Source organism: Pelobates fuscus, chromosome 12 (assembly GCF_036172605.1).
Source record: "Pelobates fuscus isolate aPelFus1 chromosome 12, aPelFus1.pri, whole genome shotgun sequence".
Taxonomy (NCBI): Eukaryota; Metazoa; Chordata; class Amphibia; order Anura; family Pelobatidae; genus Pelobates; species Pelobates fuscus.
This window is the reverse complement of record NC_086328.1, coordinates 89,967,203-89,986,099: the sequence shown is the minus strand read 5'-3', so window position 1 is coordinate 89,986,099 and position 18,897 is coordinate 89,967,203. Positions and strand designations below refer to the sequence as shown.

Genomic DNA, 18,897 nt, shown 5'->3' with positions numbered 1-18,897 from the left:
GGGTGAGTATGTTAGGGTGCTGGGTGAGTGTTAGGGTGCTGGGTGAGTATGTTAGGGTGCTGGGTGCTGCGTGAGTATGTTTGGGTGCTGTGTGAGTATGTTAGGGTGCTGTGTGAGTATGTTAGGGTGCTGTGTGAGTATGTTAGGGTGCTGTGAGTGTTAGGGTGCTGTGTGAGTATGTTAGGGTGCTGTGTGAGTATGTTAGGGTGCTGCGTGAGTATGTTAGGGTGCTGGGTGCTGCGTGAGTATGTTAGGGTGCTGTGTGAGTATGTTAGGGTGCTGGGTGCTGCGTGACTATGTTTGGGTGCTGTGTGAGTATGTTTGGGTGCTGTGTGAGTATGTTAGGGTGCTGTGTGAGTATGTTAGGGTGCTGTGTGAGTATGTTAGGGTGCTGTGTGAGTATGTTAGGGTGCTGTGAGTGTTAGGGTGCTGTGTGAGTATGTTAGGGTGCTGCGTGAGTATGTTAGGGTGCTGCGTGAGTATGTTAGGGTGCTGTGTGAGTATGTTAGGGTGCTGGGTGCTGCGTGAGTATGTTTGGGTGCTGTGTGAGTATGTTAGGGTGCTGGGTGAGTGTTAGGGTGCTGTGTGAGTATGTTAGGGTGCTGGGTGCTGTGTGAGTATGTTTGGGTGCTGGGTGAGGGTGATGTGTGTGTTTGCAAGGATTGTGTATGTATTGTGTAAATGCCAATATTGAGTTATCAAGTTTTTTTATTTTTTATTTAAAATAAATATATTATATGCCCTCCCCCTTCCCTTCTTACCTGTAGCCTGGAAGGGGGGGGGAGCGCTGACATCCATCCCTGGTGGTCCTCGTGGTAAGTGAACTCTAGCGCGAGACCGGGCCGGTTGCCATGGCAACGGCCCGGATCTCGCGAGAAAAACCCGGCGGAGCAGCAAGTTAGAGCTCCACCGGGTCCGCCTCTCCAGGCTGGCTCCCTCCCTCTCTCTCTCCCAGCCGGCGGCCGCATTTGAGAGCATGTGGGCCGGTGAGGGAGATCTTCGATCTCCCCACCGGCCCTTCATGCAACACAGCGGGGCCGGCGCTCGGATAGCGCCGGCCCTGCATAGACCGGCTGGATCTCCCCGGCCTCGGCCCGTGGCCATCGCGGCCCACCGGGCATTTGCCCGGTTTGCCCGATGGCCAGTCCGGGCCTGTGTGTGTGACAGTGCTGTGTGTCAGAGTGCTGTGTATGCTGTGTGTGACAGTGCTGTGTGTCAGAGTGCTGTGTATGCTGTGTGTGTGAGTGCTGTGTGTGTGAGTGCTGTGTGTGAGTGCTGTGTGTGAGTGCTGTGTGTGATGTGTGTGACAGTGCTGTGTGTCAGAGTGCTGTGTATGCTGTGTGTGACAGTGATGTGTGTCAGAGTGCTGTGTATGCTGTGTGTGTGAGTGCTGTGTGTGAGTGATGTGTGTGCTGTGTGTGAGAGTGCTGTGTGTGAGAGTGCTGTGTGTGATGTGTGTGAGAGTGCTGAGTGTGATGGGTGTGAGAGTGCTGAGTGTGATGGGTGTGAGAGTGCTGAGTGTGATGTGTGTGAGAGTGCTGAGTGTGATGGGTGTGAGAGTGCTGAGTGTGATGGGTGTGAGAGTGCTGCTGTGTATAAATGTTAGAATGGATTGTGTGTAAAGGGGCCGGCGCTCGGATAGTGCCGGCCCTGCATAGACCGGCAGGGGAGATCCTGGGACTTCCCCTGCCGGCCTCGGCCCACGGCCACCGCGGCCCACCAGGCATTTGCCCGGTGTGCCCGATGGCCAGTCCAGGCCTGTATGCAACCAAAAAACAAACAAGAGTCCTGCGCATCCAGTATAGGTGTGCACACACAGGTGCTACCACAATGTATTTGAGGACAAAGTTAAAGCAGCAAACGTTTTCGGGCAGCAGCCCTTTCTCAATGCTAATGTATGCTATTGCCTCTAGTTTCCACATTTTGTTATTTAGGCTCCTTGCATTAGTAAGCATATATTTAATATTATCATGAGTCACTTTGTGCAAATTTTTATTACTGTTGTATACCACCCCTCTCGCCCCTCCCCCCATATTCACCCTGCTTATGATGAGCTAAAGCCTATCTCTCTGTCCCGTCTCCATTTTGTAGATTTCTATGTCCCTTTCCCTCACCACTAGTTTAAAATCTCCTCCAACCTTCTAGCCATCCTGTCCCCCAGCACAGCAGACTCTCTTCTGTTTAGGTGCAATCTATCACGGCTGTAAAGGTGGTACCCAAGCAGAAAATTGTCCCAGTGCTCTAAAACCCAAAACCCTTGTTCCTGCCCGCATTGACCTTGCTAATCTCCCGCTGCCTTTCTGCGGTAGCACGGCACAGGTAATATTTTTGAAAATACTACCTTTGAGGTCCTTTTCTTAAGCTTACTTCATTGTTCCCTGAACTAATTCTGTAGGACCTTCCATTTTCCTGTGACTTTGTCATTGGTACCAATATGGACCATGACAGCTGTTTCATCCCTAGCCCCTCCCAATAATCCCTCAACTCTATCAGCAACATGCTGGACTTGAGCACCCGGGAGACAGCAAACTGTCCAGTTGAGATGATCAGAACTGCAGATGACCCTATCTACTCTCTTAATAATAGAGTTCCCAAGCACCACAACCTGTCTAGCTTTCCTTACACTCTCAACCCCACCCGTACTAGAGGGACTGTTCCCACGGCTGTTAGAAGGAACAGCTTCCTGCAGTACAGCTATTCCTGAGCTGATGCTCCCGACATCTTCACTCAAATAGGCAAACCTGTTAGGCTGCACAAGATCAGGACTAGCAAAACCTTTCCTCTTCTCCACCCCTCCCCCCCCCCGCCCCCTCCCTTTCCTTGCACTACTGTTACCCAGCTATGTGCCTGCTCCCCTGCTGTCTTATCTCCTCCCACTCCACTATCTGCTCCCACTAAACTCAGTGAGCAGCAGACTCCTCTCAAGACTATCAGTCTCCCTTGGTGTTGAAGCCACTCGCTCACACCCGCCACAGAGGTATGGACCCTGAACAGATTCATACATGCAGCAGGATGTGCACTGAGTAAAACCCGCAATCTTACTAGCACTCATCCCCAGTTACCAAAATCACATGTGAGCAAAACTATTTTAAAACTCTTGGTTTTAACTCCCTTTTAGTTTGAACTCCTGTTGTTTCAACTCCTACTTAAAAGAGACTACTTTCAAGCAAACTCCATTGAACAAGCTCTGTGAGTCAGTAGTGGGTTTATATTGGCAATACAAATCCCATGCAGGTGGAAATAAATGGGCACTCCTCATAATCAGCTCAGCAGCAGCAGTCACCAGCAGGGGGAAAAAAACAGCAAAAAAACAGCAAAAAGAACAAAAATAAAGGGGAAAAAAAGTTATATTTAAAAAAAAAAAAGAAGAAATATAAAAATAAAAAAGCGATAAATAGTTTTAAATAAAAAAAAATACAAAATTAAACCTGCTTTTTCACTTTTCGGTTAGCAGAGTCACTATATTAACTAATACCAACCACAGTCCACCAGTTCTCCAAGGAACTCGTGTTGTTTCAAGTCCTACTTAAAAGAGACTGCTTTAAATAGCATACTTTCAACAAACTCCAATATTGTTACAATATGTGTGCTCAGGATGTCTCACAACTTCAACAGTAACCCCATGTCTACGTTTGCTGCAGGGGGGACTACATTACTTGTCAGGCAGTCCCCCCGATGACCACAGAGGATGATTATCCAGAAAGGAGGGATGGCTAAAAGACTGGTTCAGAGTAATTCCAAAACTTCTTGTCTTGTGGGGTCTTCCTGGTATGCAACGGTTAGTGCCTACCAAACGTGGTGCAAGGAAGCATAACCGATGAACTTGCATCAGAGTCATGGGCACCCAAGGCTCGTTAATGCTGGCCATGATGGAAAGGTTTCAGAACGCATAGTGTATCGCAGTTTGCTGCAGATGGGGCTGCATAGCCGCAGACCAGTCAGAGTGGCCTTGATAACTCCTAACCACTTGTAATGTCCATGACTTGAGGCATCAGAGCTGTTTTAGCAGGACAAGGGGGACCTACACAGCATTAGCCAGGTAGTTTTAATGTTGTGCCTGATCATTGTAAGTTGTTTGCATGTTCCTCAAAGCAAAATGCATAGTTTTGTGTCATCTGCAAACAGTGACACATGACTTATACCTTATTGCAAGATAATTAACAAAGCGTTTGAAGAAAAAGTGGACACAGAACAGACCTACCTACTGAATATGATCCCTTAATAAATTGCAGGCCTGTGAGCTTAATATCTGTGGCTGGGAAAATGTTTAATACAATTACTTGCTAAATTATAATTAATTAATTTGTTAAGTTGCAAATAACAGGTTGAAATAAAAAAATAAGTTTTCCCTGGATGAACAAATAGTCCAGAGGTAGGCAACCTTTTGTGTTAAATCCGTTTTTATTGATAACAGTTCAGGAAACAGTTTTTCCACGCAGGGGATGCAGTAGACATGCAATAAACGGTATATGTAGCAGTGAAAGTTTAGCAGTGTTACAGTAACATTTTCCTAAGCAGAGGCTTACAATTTGGTAGAGCAGTTATGGCAATTGTCAACAAAATATACCGGTTGTCCCCGTAGGAGAAGCCTGTGGCGCAGTTAGCATAGGACATGGTTACCGCAGTTAATGTGGGTTATTCATATTGGACCTTCAGGACCTTTAATCTTCTGAATTCAATCAAACGCTCGCTCCCTGGTGGTCGTTCGCACTAAGTAACTCGCGAATGGTCAACTCAGCGGTACTTAGTCGCGTTCTGTATGGAACCATTTTCAGCTAGAGGACTTTGCGGTTCCCGGTTGTCTTGTTTCGGTGTTTTGACCCACTTGCTGACCTGCCAGGAGAGCGCTTTTTGGAGGGAAGGTGCCTGACACTATGAAGAACAATTGCTTCCTTAGAGCAAGGCGGGGCATCCAATATTTTGTCCGCAGGAGCTTGTTCAGTACAGTTTCTGGGAGGAGGGTGGGGGGTATTCACTTTTCAGCGACCTCTTCCAGCTCGTGGAGGATTCAGCTGGGAAAGTCCTTTAAATGACTATATCTCCTAGGACTGTGTGTGTTCGAGTCCTGGAGGGGGGAATAGAGCAAGTTCCCTACCCTGGGCTGGAAGCGCTAAGGTTTCCCCGGTTCCAGCTAGGTAGTGATCCTTGGTGGAGGTACCCAGCTGGGGTACAGGGAGCTCCGCTACAAGTGGTGGCAGAAGTGGGATGGTTTCCTAGTCAGTTGGGAAAGGAGCACATCTTCTGGACACCCACCTCTGGTATGTGGGGATATGGAAGGCGCGTACCGTCGTGCAGCATCCCACTTTGATACAAGACTCCAGCAGGATGACACTATCCCAGCAGAGAAGGAACTGGAATGGAGAGTGGCACACCGAACCAATCTCTGGAAAGAGGACCTCAATGAAATTTGACCTTTCCGGAGCAAGTTCCTACCAATCCAGCGCCGACCGCCATGCTCCTCCCCTGCCGACATGGGAGACCTAATACGCTTGCTCGCCAGTGGGCGCTCAGGTGCATTAGACCTCCCCATAGGAATGCATTATTCAATGCTTTTCTATGGGGATTCCGGCGACGCTGGAGGTCCTCATGCATAGCATGATGATGTCCAGCGTAGTTTAAAACACTTTTCGTGTTCTAAGAATACGGAAGTCCCTCTAGTGGCTGTCTGATAGACAGCCACTAGAGGAGGACTTAACCCTGCATGGTAATTATTGCAGTTTATAAAAACTGCAATAATTACACTTGCAGGGCTAAGGGTGGTGGGAGTTGGCACCCAGACCACTCCAATGGGCAGAAGTGGTCTGGGTGCCTGGAGTGTCCATTTAATAAGTGTGTGCGGGTTTATAAAAATACCCCTCTGTCATATTAGAGATCTTGCTTTTGAGCTGAGTGCAGCAAGGGGAATTGTTAATTTTGTTTTTGTTTTTTATTTTGTGTAATGTGATGACTGAGTACTATAGTCAATGCTGCTATAGTGGGAGTTTGAGTGTAGGGATTAATTTTGTGTGAAAAAGAACCCATTAGCTTTGTTTCTGCTTGACTGCTATACATTAGGAAAAATAGTCCCAGCTTTTTCTTTATGTATTGTATGAAAACTAGAGCATTCAGGAAAAAAGAAATGAAAAGAGATTCAAACACATGGAGGTATATATTAGATTATATAAAGTTTATTTTTGATGGCAAAACCGCTTTAATTGCTCAAAGAAGCAATAGGTGGGAGAAACATAACTCACGTTCCATAAAAGTTATGAGAGTTTGTAACTTTGAAAGTGAAAGATGACTGAAGTTAAAAGCCATAAGTTGTAACAGAAACTCCAGGTACTGTAGGTTAGTCATTTGGTAGCCATAAATAGGTAACCTGACATTTTAATCCAAACCAAATAGGGGAAGCAAGATAAAAAGCAATACAAACTAGTCAGATGAGTAGAAAACTGTAGTGGTCACCCTGAGAGAAGAAGGGTTTCAACCACCAGAGATGTCCCTTCCCCCTAGTGTGAGCAGTGCTGCATAGTATAGCTGTTCCCTACAAGCACAAGACAAAACTCTGTGTTAAGGGTGAAGAAGAACTGGTTTTAATGGGAGCCACAGCTGGCTTTATATACAAGTCCCCATGCAAGAGGTTTCTCCATACATATTGCAGGGCCATTCCCCACTGGACCTGAAAGGTAGACTGCAGAAAAAGTACATACATAATTACATTATCTCTCAGGTCCAGGACATACATTACTCAAACACCCCAATCACCCCTAAATACTATATCCCCGCATAGCTTGAATCTGAGTGCCCAACATACCCAAAATACGCGCAGATCCCATGAATATAGTCAAAACGCCACCGGGGGTATAGTTCTGACCAACCACACATGAGGCGCCTGCCCAAAATAGTTCCGTGAAATCAGGCTGTGTGGTCTGTCTCTTTCGGGAGTACAAAATCCAACAATATAGACGAATAATCGGTTCGTGCGTATGTTCACACAGTGTCTCTTGTTCGTGAGTGTGTTCCCACCGAACGCCGCTTTCCTCAGATGAATAGGAACGAACATAGGTGAGAGTGGAAATCTCAGTGGTGTTCGGGCCGTCCAGTGTCCGATAATAGTTCCATACACTGGCCGACCAAACACCACTGGAAGCGTTCGCCAAAACAAGATGATCGGCGCCTCGTGTTCATCCATACGAACGGCGGCCACCCAGCCGACCACTTAGAATGCTCAAGTGTTTGCGGTTTGTGTAGTTGCTAGTGAGGTCAAGTGGGTCAACTAGCGGCACACAACTGTTCTGGGTGGTCCATGTGTTCGGTACTTTGTTCAGTATACGAACCAAATGGGGCAATCTGTTCGGTTAGGTTCAGCAAAGTACTCCAATTAAGGTGGGAAACTAACTTCCTAACTATGCATGACTAAATAAACAATAATAAAACACACACAGCACTTACCTGCAAAAAAGGCAGAGCAAACCTTGTAGCAAACCCTGCAGGAACCAACTGAAACAAAAGGATAAATGGAAAAGGAACAGGTGTGGAAACATAAAACAAACATTTAAAGAAATCCAAGAGACTGGGAATTCCAGGAGCGGAATAAAGTAATGAACTCAGAAAACCCAGCATAAAGAAAACCAGACATAGAATAGAAAACCAGAAAAAACACGAAAAACCAAACAAGAATTGTAAAAAGAGTACTGGATACCAGAAGCCCTTACCAGACATCTGAACAGGACAGAGCAGGTCCTGACAGATCCAAGGAGACATCTGGCTGCTATTTTGGGGTCAAGAAGGACTTTTTCCCTAGTTTGTTGCAAAATTGGAAGCGCTTCAGACTAGGTTTTTTGCCTTCTTTTAGATCAACAGCAAAAACATATGTGAGGATGGCTGAACTTGATGGACGCAAGTCTCTTTTCAGCTATGTGACTATGTAACTGGGGAATCTATTACAAAAACTTAGAGGTGTGGTGATGTTTTTCTCTTTAGAGGTTAAGCCCAAATGCTTTGAAAATATTTTTTGTGTAAAACATATGTCTGTATATAGAAGCAGAAACTTTAATTACAAAAGTATTTCCTGTATTAAATAGAGTGTATATTGAGTGGCTGTTATTCTTGGCTGATATATCCTGTGCGTCTGTTAAATTTCAGGACTCATAATGAAACTAAAACAAGATTTTACAAGAAAGACACCTACAAGAAAGACACACAGCCGGAGTCATGCCTTTGGTGGTAAGTATGATTTATGGATAATGAGAGGGAGTAATCATTAAAAAGTTAATTTGTTTCACATTTTCTAAAACATTAATGTAAAACTTTTTTCATTAAGTAACCCTTATACATTCCCACAATTTTGTTTTTTATTTTATTGAAAATTTAAATTGTCAGTGATGGCGTTTCTGTAGATTCTTATTTTTTTCTGTTTATATGCTTGCATTTCAATGAACATTTGTATGTTTTACGCTTGTATTTTAAGCATCTTTTTTTTTTTTAATTCTTTATTTTTGGTGCAGGTTAGCATGTAACGTACATACATTTTGCATTCAAGTCTGATACATACATTTTGCAATCTATTCTGGAACGGGGTAAATATTGTATGTGAAGTCACGTTTTTGTGGGTTCTGGCTGGGTAGCGTGTTGCACAGTTTTAAAAGTGTAGTAGTCTGTTGGGTTGTAGCGAGTTGGTCAGTATATGGATTGATGAACTCCTGCTATGTGTGATGTCTCGTACGTTGTATGCCAGTGAAGTTTGCGAGTTCTGAGTCTCTTGGGTGCATGTGGGGAAGAGGCGTGTTGGTTCCTATGTGGTGTCGGCCCTATGTGGTAGTTGCTCTTGGTACTAGTTCTATTGTGTGGCCCTCATCTATGTGTGGTCTCTTGTCCCCTTGTCGTTTTCCCCTGGCATGTCGGGTGTGGTGGGGAGGGGGGGAGAGAGTCCCTGAGCGTGATGTGGGCGCTGTTTGTGCCCTTTGAGTCTCCCTGCGTAGCTAGGTAATTGTGTGTTGATGTGTATAAGAAGAGGCCGGGTGGATGATCCATATAGTGTTAATCATTGCATAACTTTGCAGCTAGGAAAGTCTCATAAATGCCCCTAGAGCATGAGGTGCTCGGGTGTGCTGATTAGTTCAGGTCTTTGGTCTCCTGTCTCTTCTAATGTCTGATGAGGACGTATCTGAGTCAGTGTCCAGTAGGGGTTGCATGTCCGATGGTGCGTGTGCGGAGCCCCGTTGTGATTGTAAGTCCAGTGCTGCCAGGAGTGCGGGGGTGTCCATAGAGTTTGCGGTGTCGCCCATCTGGTCAGGCCTGCTTTCTGCACGATCTGCGTGAGGGGCTTTCTGCCACTGTAGCGTGGCTCTGCTGAGGTCTTCCCTTTTATCACTGCTAGCAGGCTTAATTTATTGGACATTGTTTGACACCTGAGAATAATGTCTTGTGGTGCAGTTGCAGGGGCTCTTGGGGATTTAGCTATTCGGTATGCTCCATCAAAGGAGAAGTATTTAGCCTCTCTTGCTGATAGTAGTGATGCCACTAACCTTCTTATGAAGTGTGGTAGTTCTTCTTGGGGTATAGTCTCTGCTATTCCCCTTACCTTTATGTTCTTTCTCCTGCCCCTGTCGTCCAGGATGAGCATCTGTTTGTTTGTTTCAGCTTGTGTAGTCTGGATATGTTGAACTGTATCGCTCAATTCCTTGAGGCCTTGTTGCGGGTCTGTCACATTCCTTTCAGTAGTCTGTGTGCACCTTTTGACGGCCTGTACCTCTGTCGTGAGAGCCGCCAGGTCCACCTCCCACATTGCCCTGAGGTTATTTTGGAGACCGGTGAGCATTTCTCGAAGTTCCCGTTTTGTAGCCGGTGCTTCTGTCTCCTTTGGACTTGGTGACTCTCTGTTTATCGGCATCGGGCTCTGGTATGCGGTCTCACCGCTAACTCTTGTGAGTGAAGGCTCCAAGGTGAGTGAGGCCTCCCGCGCCGGTGTTGATATCGTTGGCGCCGTGTGTTGCAGCATCTGACTTATGTCGTGCTGTGTCTTGGAAGTGGGAGCGGGTGTTTTTTGGGTTTTCTTCCCCATGTTACCCGTTAGCAGAGTTAGGAGATCGGAGTCGTCCCAGTCTAGTGGGCCTCCGTAGGCCGCCAGAGAGTGCTTGATTGACCCGCGGTAGGCCTTGGAGCCGCGGGTCTGGTATTTTTTGCCCGGGGTATATAGAAAAGGCATTGGTGGGTTCAGGCCGGTTTGCTGCGTTGAACTCTGCCTTCTTTGCAGTCGTTTTCACTTGGATGCGGGCGATATTTGACATATTTGATATTTTTTTTTAATTCTTTATTTTTGGTGCAAAGGTAATACGGTACAATTGCTCACAGTGCCCCAACAACAACTGTCAGCTTTCCGAGTGACATATTAAAACAGTGTTAAGGCATGATATACAATGCACAGCTGCTCCTTATTTTAAGCATCTTGTGTGATTGTGATTGAAACTTTGCTTGAAACTTCTTTGGTACCTAATGCCCCTCTCATGGCTGTAGCTCAGAATGTGTAGAGCAGAACTCTACAGAAATAACTCTCACTGGTATATGTGTTTAAACTGCCGTAATAGGTTTATACATGTATTTGTCTTACTAAAATAAGTATCAATATATAGAACATATCCAGTAATATAAAAATCTATGAACAGGATGTGAAGAACCTACAAATTATTTTTTACACCAGGGGTCCTGAACCCGGCCCCAGCACTCAGGGCCACCCGATGGGCCCTGTATCTTCAGGGGCCTGCTCAGCGCTGCGGCCGTCCAATAGCGCGACCGGGCCCCTTTAAAAATTTGCAGCCGCAAAGTAGTGCTGGGAGGAAGTGACCGTCACTTCCATCAGCCACAGCCATCCTCCTGCAAAAAAAGTAAGAAAATTTAGCTGTGTGTCTGCATGCCTGTATGTATGGGTTTGTATGTATGTCAGTATGTGTTTGTATGCATGTATGTGTATGTATGTATTTATTTCAGTATGTCAGCATGTATGTCTGTGTGTGTGTATGTATGTATGTCAGTATGTATCTATCTGTATGTTTGTCTGTGTGTATGTATGTATGTATGTCAGTATGTATCTGTCTGTGTGTATGTATGTCCGTATGTGTGTGTAGGTCAGTATGTGTCTGTATGTATGCATGTCAGTATGTGTATGTATGTATGTGTTTGTATGTATGTCTGTGTTTATGTATTGTGGGGATATTTATGGGATAATAATAGTAAACAGTTGAGAATTGCCCACTATTTAAATTCTCAGATCCCAAAGATTTGTTATCATGTAAGTGAAATGTATTCCATACAAATAAAATCAAAATCTGTTATAAAAATAGATATAGGGGGCGTGGCTAGGCTGCCGATGGAGTAGGACGCAGGCAGTGAGAGCTCCTAGGCCCCAACCCGCCAAAGCCCATTAAACATAGCAATTGTCCCCGTCTATATGGGCAAACCGAAAAGGGGGGCTACCCCTGGTCAACGACAGACCACCATGAGCCAGCAATCCGGGCCGATGGATGAATATCTTTCCACCCCACAAGGCATAACCGGAGCTCGAGGCCCTGACAAAATGGCGCCCGCGTCCCCAGGATCGAGCAGCCGGGCGAGCCCTACACAAGACTCCCCACAGAGAGACGCCTTCACGCGAATGTCTGCAGAACTGGCATCCATATCGGCAAATATGCTTACCAGACAGGACAAGAGGGAGCTGGTAGCCGAACTCCGCACGGCTATTAGGGAAGAAATAACGGCGGTTCGGAGAGACCTGACCACGCTGGAACACAGGGTGGATGACTTGGAGGTTCAACGCATGCAAGCTGACCACCACCAACAGGCCACCGACATGGCGACCTCACGACAGGGTAACCTCCTCCTAGAACTAAGACGCCAGGTAGAAGACCTCGAAAACCGCGGCCGGCGCAACAACATCCGCGTTAGAGGCCTGCCGGAATCCGATGGGGAATCCCCAAAGGAACTTTTAGAGGGCCTGTTCACACAACTCCTGGGGGAAGAAGCACCGTCAGACTTTTGCCTGGAAAGGGCCCATAGAGCTCTCAGAGCACCGAGGAGGGACGGATTACCCAGAGACTTGATCTGCTGCCTGCAATCTTTCCAGTTAAAGGAGACTATTATGAGAGCTGCCAGGGCTAGTCGCTCCATTAGATTCATGGACTCTCAAGTATCTCTGTTCCACGACCTCTCCACCCTGACCCTCGATGCCCGAAGGGCGCTACGGCCACTCACCGGCCTCCTACAGCAGAAGCGGATCCCGTACAAATGGGGATTCCCTTTCAGTCTGCAAGCAAGAATAGACAACCACTGGCTCATTGTAAGATGGCCCAATGACATTCCCCGATTCCTGCGCGCTGCAGGCCTCCCAGAGATTCCTATCCCTAACTGGATACTTGACAACACGCCAGCTAGGCCCGCGGGCCCTACTGTCCCGGCTGACAACCTTGCTGAAGGGGATCCGCCTAGCTCTTCCACGCGCCGGGGTGGCCCCAATGCTTCAGAGGAGTAGAAGGTAGGGGTTCCCCGGGCGCGGGTCCCATCGGAGCGCTCCTGCCGGACTGGTGGCCCAGGGGCCCCTGTGACCATCACACCGGAATACCGCAAGTGACCCAACTTCCCTGGGAATGCGTTTGTACACAGAGACACTGAGACTTATCGACCTGGGTATGTACTGTGATCCCCCCAGGCCAAGGGTCCCCAACGCTGCACGAACACTCCCTTACCCCCTGGAAGTCACAAATTGTGTGGGGTAGGGGCCGAGAAGGGGAAGCATACAGAGAGAGGCAAGGAAGGGTAGGCCACCAATGCCTCAAGCAGTCCCAGGGGGGTATGAGCTTGTTTGGGAGGGGGGCTCGGGGGTCGGGCTCACACTCCCCAGCTCACAGCAGCCCGATGGATCCCAAGGGTGGGCCTCGTCCCCAGGGGGGGTAGGTGGTGACCACTTCCCGGGGGCCTCTCCGAAAACCCAGGAGGAGGGCAGCCATGGGGAGATGTTTTTGGGAACTAGCGGGGATCATCCGGACTGCCTCAGAGATACAGCTAGCTGTTGATGACCTGTCCCCTGGGGGCTGAAGGTCTACGGGGGATAGATGGGTTCACGGATTGCTTGCTGGCAGGCGGCCTTAAAGATTGGGGGTTGGTTGGGGAGGGGGGGCCCGTGGAGAGAGGGGAGGGAGGGGAGGGAGAGATGGTTATGCGCCCGTCACACCCCTCACGGCCCAAGGGCACTTTAGCCTCTCCCCCACCCTGGCTAGGGTGGGGGGCTGGAGAGGGGTGGGAGGTCCGCGTCCCGGGAGGCTCCGAGAGGGAGCACAAACTTATGCCCAGGAGGCACGCTACAAATGGTTAAATTGTTTTACTGGTTGAATGGTTCAGTTGTTTATTCACCACTGCAAACCGTCACTTATAAAGCTGGATGCCCAGACTTGACCTGGACCACGAGAGTTATGGGGACTGCGGCCAACACAGGACCTAGCTTGACTAGATTGACTGACAGACGGGCCAGAGGGGAGGAGGACCTAGGGAGTAGAGGACACAGGCGAGCCATTTAGTAGAGAGGCGGGGGGCTGCTAACAGGGGATAGGCCAGAGAAACAGTAGAGGGTCCGCCCACATACCACGAGAGACAGGCCAGAGACATAGAGTGACGATGACGCGGACAAACTGACCGGGACACCCCATACTCTGAGGTATAACGGGAAGACTACGACACTCATCACATAGCTGCGACCGGCAGGTTGGGAGCCCCTGGGGACAGCCACACACTCAACACTCACGTTCGTGCGACAGACACCGTAGGTGACCTTTCTCGCACCCCACGCAACAGACCCACTGTATATATTTTGGTCGGAGTTCGGCAGGACTGCAGAAGAGCAGCTACCGAACGACTCCATCCGACCGAGGCTCATTGTTGCTCACTTTTCCTTTTTTTTTTTTTTCTCTTCTTCTCATCTCACTCTCCTCCTCCTCTTTCTCTCTCTCCCTCCCGTCTTCCCCTCCCACCTTCCTCTCCTAATCCACGTGTGGGCTGCTGCTCCATGCCTCACCCAACAGGGCCCGGAGGGGGAGACTCACGCCTGAGAGACATGGGACGATTCACCCCCGCACAACTTAAAGTATGGTCCAACAACGTACGGGGGCTAAACCTACCGGAGAAACGGTCCCAACTTCTTCGCCAGCTCTGGGCGGAAAAAGCGTCCGTTGCGCTCTTGCAGGAGACGCACTTTAGGGGCCAAGACTCGCCAAAGGTGGAGAACAGTCGCTTCCCGCAGGGGTTCTATGCCAACCACCCAGACTCTAAGAAAACAGGGGTGGCGATTCTTTTTGCTAGCTCCGTTCCATTCCAACATACAGACACGATGTCGGACCCTGGAGGGAGGTATATCTTCCTGAAAGGTACCATTGCCCACCAAACCTACACATTCGCGTGTATATACAGCCCTAACACCAGACAGCATGTCTTCCTAGCCAAAACGCTAGCCAAATTAGAAAAATTCAGGTCCGGCCTGCTCATAGTGGCGGGGGACCTCAATGTTCCTCTGGACCCGAGAGTCGACTCCTCCAGGGGGACCAGCACTATTCCAGCGCACTGCCTACGCTCAATAAGACGAGCCCTGCACGGAATGGGACTGGTCGACTGTTGGAGAGTGGCCCACCCGGATGATAAAGATTTCTCATATTACTCATCAGTACACAAACGTTACAGTCGGATAGACTATGTATTTATGCCCCAAGAAAGTTTAGCTCTACTCCAGGATGCGGATATAGGGATTATAAACCATTCGGACCATGTCCCGATATCGGTGATATTGAGCTCCCCGCTATTTAAACCCGCCGAGCGCCAATGGAAACTTAATGAAACTCTACTGGCCGAACTGGAGACTCGCACCACAGCACTACAGGCTATCACACAATACTTTGACAACAACGACACTCCCGACATGCCGCCACTGACGCTATGGGAAGCACATAAATGCGTTATTCGAGGTCACTTCCTATCCATCAGCACGCAACGCAAGAAGGACAGAGCCCGTCACATCTTAGAACTAACAACACAGATTGCCGACCTAGAAAACTCCCATAAACGGACCCTAGAAGACGACACATACCTACGGCTTACAGAGGCACGCAGAGCACTCCGAGACCACCTATCTCAGGGCTTACTACACACCATGCGGAAATCCACCAGACACTTCTATGAACACTCAAATAAGAGCGGTCGACTTCTCGCACAAGTGCTCCGAGAGAAACGTAGAACCCAACATATCCACCAGATACACACACGCCCCGGTCACAGTACCAGAATGCCTGAAGGCATTATGGCTGCCTTCAGGACCTACTATATGGACCTATATAACCAATCCAAGCTCACACAAGGGATTGCAGCCCAAAACCACCGCAGGAGAGTTTCAGAATACCTAACGCGACACGTGTCCCGCACACTCACTCCAGAACTAGCTGAGGAACTCGACGAACCCCTGACACTGGAGGAACTGACCGCTGCCATGAAATGCTCCAAACCACACAGAGCCCCAGGCCCAGACGGCCTTCCTATAGCCTACCTTCGAACATTCCAGGACAACCTACTGCCCCGCCTCCTGAGGGGCTTAAACTCCATACAAGAAGGGGGACGATTCCCCACGGACTCCTTAGCAGCTACAGTCACGGTCATACCCAAAGAGGGAAAGGACCCCTCCAATTGCTCGAGCTATAGACCAATCTCCCTACTAAATGCAGACCTGAAGCTATTCACAAAGGCCTTATCCCGGAGGATATCACGGATCCTGCCGGATCTCATACATCCAGATCAGGTGGGCTTTATCCCAGGACGAGAAGCTAGGGACGACACGATACGGGCCTTAAACGTCATACATAGCGCGAGGACCTCGGGACGCGACACAGTCCTCCTCTCCACGGACGCCGAAAAGGCGTTCGACAGGGTGGATTGGGTCTACCTGGACGAAACACTTCGTCACATGGGATTTGGACACCACATGCGAACATGGGTGTTAGCACTTTACACCACACCGACGGCCAGGATCCGTATCAATGGAGCCCTGACGCAGTCTTTCCCGATATGCAATGGGACTTGCCAGGGTTGCCCCTTGTCCCCCCTCCTGTTTGCCCTCACTCTAGAACCATTCCTGGAGGCGGTCAGACAGGACGGGGGTATAACGGGGGTGAGGGTGGGGGCTGAGGAGCACAGAGTGGCGGCCTATGCCGACGACATGCTCTTCTTCCTGGAACAACCTAGGATCTCCATGCCCAACCTGCTACAGGCATTTCAAACCTATCAACAGGTATCCAACCTGAAACTAAACGTGGAAAAATCCGAAGCTATGCCGATAATGCAGGAGGAGGAGCATGCCCGCCAGCTCAGTACTCAGTTCGCCTTTTCATGGTGCGCTACAAAGATACGTTACCTGGGTACCTGGCTCCCAGCTGACCTGACGCAGATCTACAGGTTGAACTTTCTCCCTATCCTCGCGACCATCCAACGGGACCTCCAGCGATGGACACAGAAATACATCTCCTGGTTTGGCCGCATTAATGCGGTCAAAATGAATGTCCTTCCTAGGCTGCTGTATCTCTTTGCCGCGCTGCCCTCCAGCATCCCCCAGACGTTTTTCAAATCAGTGTCCACAGCTATCCGCAGGTTTGTCTGGAACCAGGGACAGCCGCGCATTCGCAGGTCGATCCTGGAGAGACCGAAGACGGCTGGAGGGGTGGGGCTTCCTTTAGTGCTCACGTATTACAGGGCCACGCACCTGCACCGAATAGTGGACTGGCACGCGCGTCCCACCACCAAACGTTGGGTATCCATGGAAATACAACAGTCCCGGGGCACCATCCCATCTAGGCTCTGGCTCGGGGGCTCCACCTTCTCGGATCTCCAAACTAAGAACCCGATGATAGACGCCACCCTCAGGGTTTGGTGCGGACAGCGGTATGCACATCAACTCACCACTTCCCCAAGCCCGCTTACACCCATTACTCACAACCCAGGTCTGGCGGGGGGCCTACAACCGTCCGCCCTACACAACTTCCGACAGACAGACTGGTTCTATATGCGCCAGTGGAGTCCGGGGGGAATGCTCCTACCACTCGAGGCCCTGATGGTGGAACGACAACCTACTCAACTAGACAAATTCCACTACCACCAAGTTAGGACGTACTATGTCAAACAACAGGGGCGAACGCAACTCCAACGCCAACTCACGGAATTCGAACGACTGTGCACGGACAGACGGCATATAGACCACGGGGTTTCGCTCCTATACGCTTTGATCCAGAGGTCAGGAGATAGCCTCCCTCTGGGTTTCACGAGCAAATGGGAGAGAGAGACCGGAGCCCAGCTAACTGAAGAAGAATGGAACAAAATATTCCTCCTCACCCATAAATGTTCAATCAGCTCGAAGTTTCAAGAAACCGGATACAAACTGTTAACACGATGGTACAGAACACCAGACTCTCTCAGACACATATACGGGTCGGACGCGGGCGAATGCTGGAGATGTGGCACCGAAAGGGGCACTAGCTTACATATCTGGTGGTCGTGCTCCCGTATCAAACCTTACTGGCAGATGATCAAGGCCAAGATCAAAGAGATCACGGGCGATGACGTTCCCCTACAGCCGCTACCAATGCTCCTGCACCACACACCTATTCCCATGCAGGCATACAAAAACTCCCTGACCATCCACTTGCTTAACGCCGCGAAAACGCTCATACCCCTACACTGGAAGGGCCCCTCGGTACCCACGTTCAGGCAATGGATAGATAGGGTGGAGAGTATCTACGACATGGAATCGTTGACTGCCTCCCTGCGAGAGCGCTCGGATAAGTGCGCCTTGACATGGTACCCATGGAGACTATACATCACTAGAGGCGTAGCTTGAGTCCCCAGAGATCTGAGCCCCCGCACGGGTTAGATGACCCGATCCGAGGCTTGAGGGCCACACAGACCCCGCACCACCGCGGGGAGGATGGACCACGCAGCTTACACACCATGTCCCCCCCACCTCACAGTCCCTCCCTCCCCTACCTTCCCCCCCACCCACCCTTTTTTATTTTACTTTTATTATTTTTTTTTTTTTTTTTTCTCTCTTTTCCTCTCTAATTCTGTCCTTCATTCTTTCTCTCCTGTATATTTCGATACTCGTACCTAGTTCGAGATGCATAGGATAAACCGGCTTTCGCCAAACTACACATAGACAGCCACAACACTCAGCCGCGTACACACACACACAACATACATCTACACCCACAATGACCGCCACAGACAGACTTAGCCCGGCAAAGCAGGCCTTCGCCCTTCCCGGCACACAAGCCGAGGGGCGGCGTACAAATACGCGATGACACAATGCCACCGGGTTGCTGGACATCTATACTTACCCACACCTAATTAAGGGAACTGACCCAAAACTCACTAAGAGGGCACGGGAGCCCAACACAACACCTACTATAGACAGACCCTAACAGATAACGGTTGAACACAAGGAGAATACTTTAGGGCACTAGGCAGTGACACAAGGATGGCCAACACCCAGCCATAACCGCACCAGATGGTCCGCTGACCCTAAAGGGGAAAGCCGCCCGGCCACAAAGGCCCATTCTTACTAATCCACAGGACTATCAAATTCCCTTCCCCACGGGTGTTAACTAGCAATCAGACGGAACTCACTTTTCTTAAGCAAAGTCTACCTTTGAAAAATATTGTTACTCATGTATGTACTGTACTCTTGTTTTGTTTTACACACCGTATGCTTACGGAATTTCTGACAAACGTTACCTCAATAAAAACAGATTGACACAAAAAAAAAAAAAAAAAAAAAAAAATAGATATAATTTATTGTGACAAATTAAAGGGAAACTCCAGTGCCAACGATCCGTTTTTCTGGCACTG

The 18,897-nt window shown here is 49.0% G+C and overlaps 1 protein-coding gene across 1 annotated transcript in view; it reads left to right on the top strand.

Moving 5' to 3' along the window:
* The first annotated feature begins 8,177 nt into the window (after positions 1 to 8,177).
* The window catches only part of LOC134579527 (phospholipase A and acyltransferase 3-like), an 86,167-nt gene continuing 75,447 nt past the window's right edge, over positions 8,178 to 18,897 (top strand). The window contains exon 1 of the mRNA XM_063438844.1: positions 8,178 to 8,205. Within this exon, the coding sequence (XP_063294914.1) occupies positions 8,194 to 8,205 (12 nt within the window). The 5' untranslated portion in view covers positions 8,178 to 8,193. The remainder of the gene's footprint in view (positions 8,206 to 18,897) is intronic.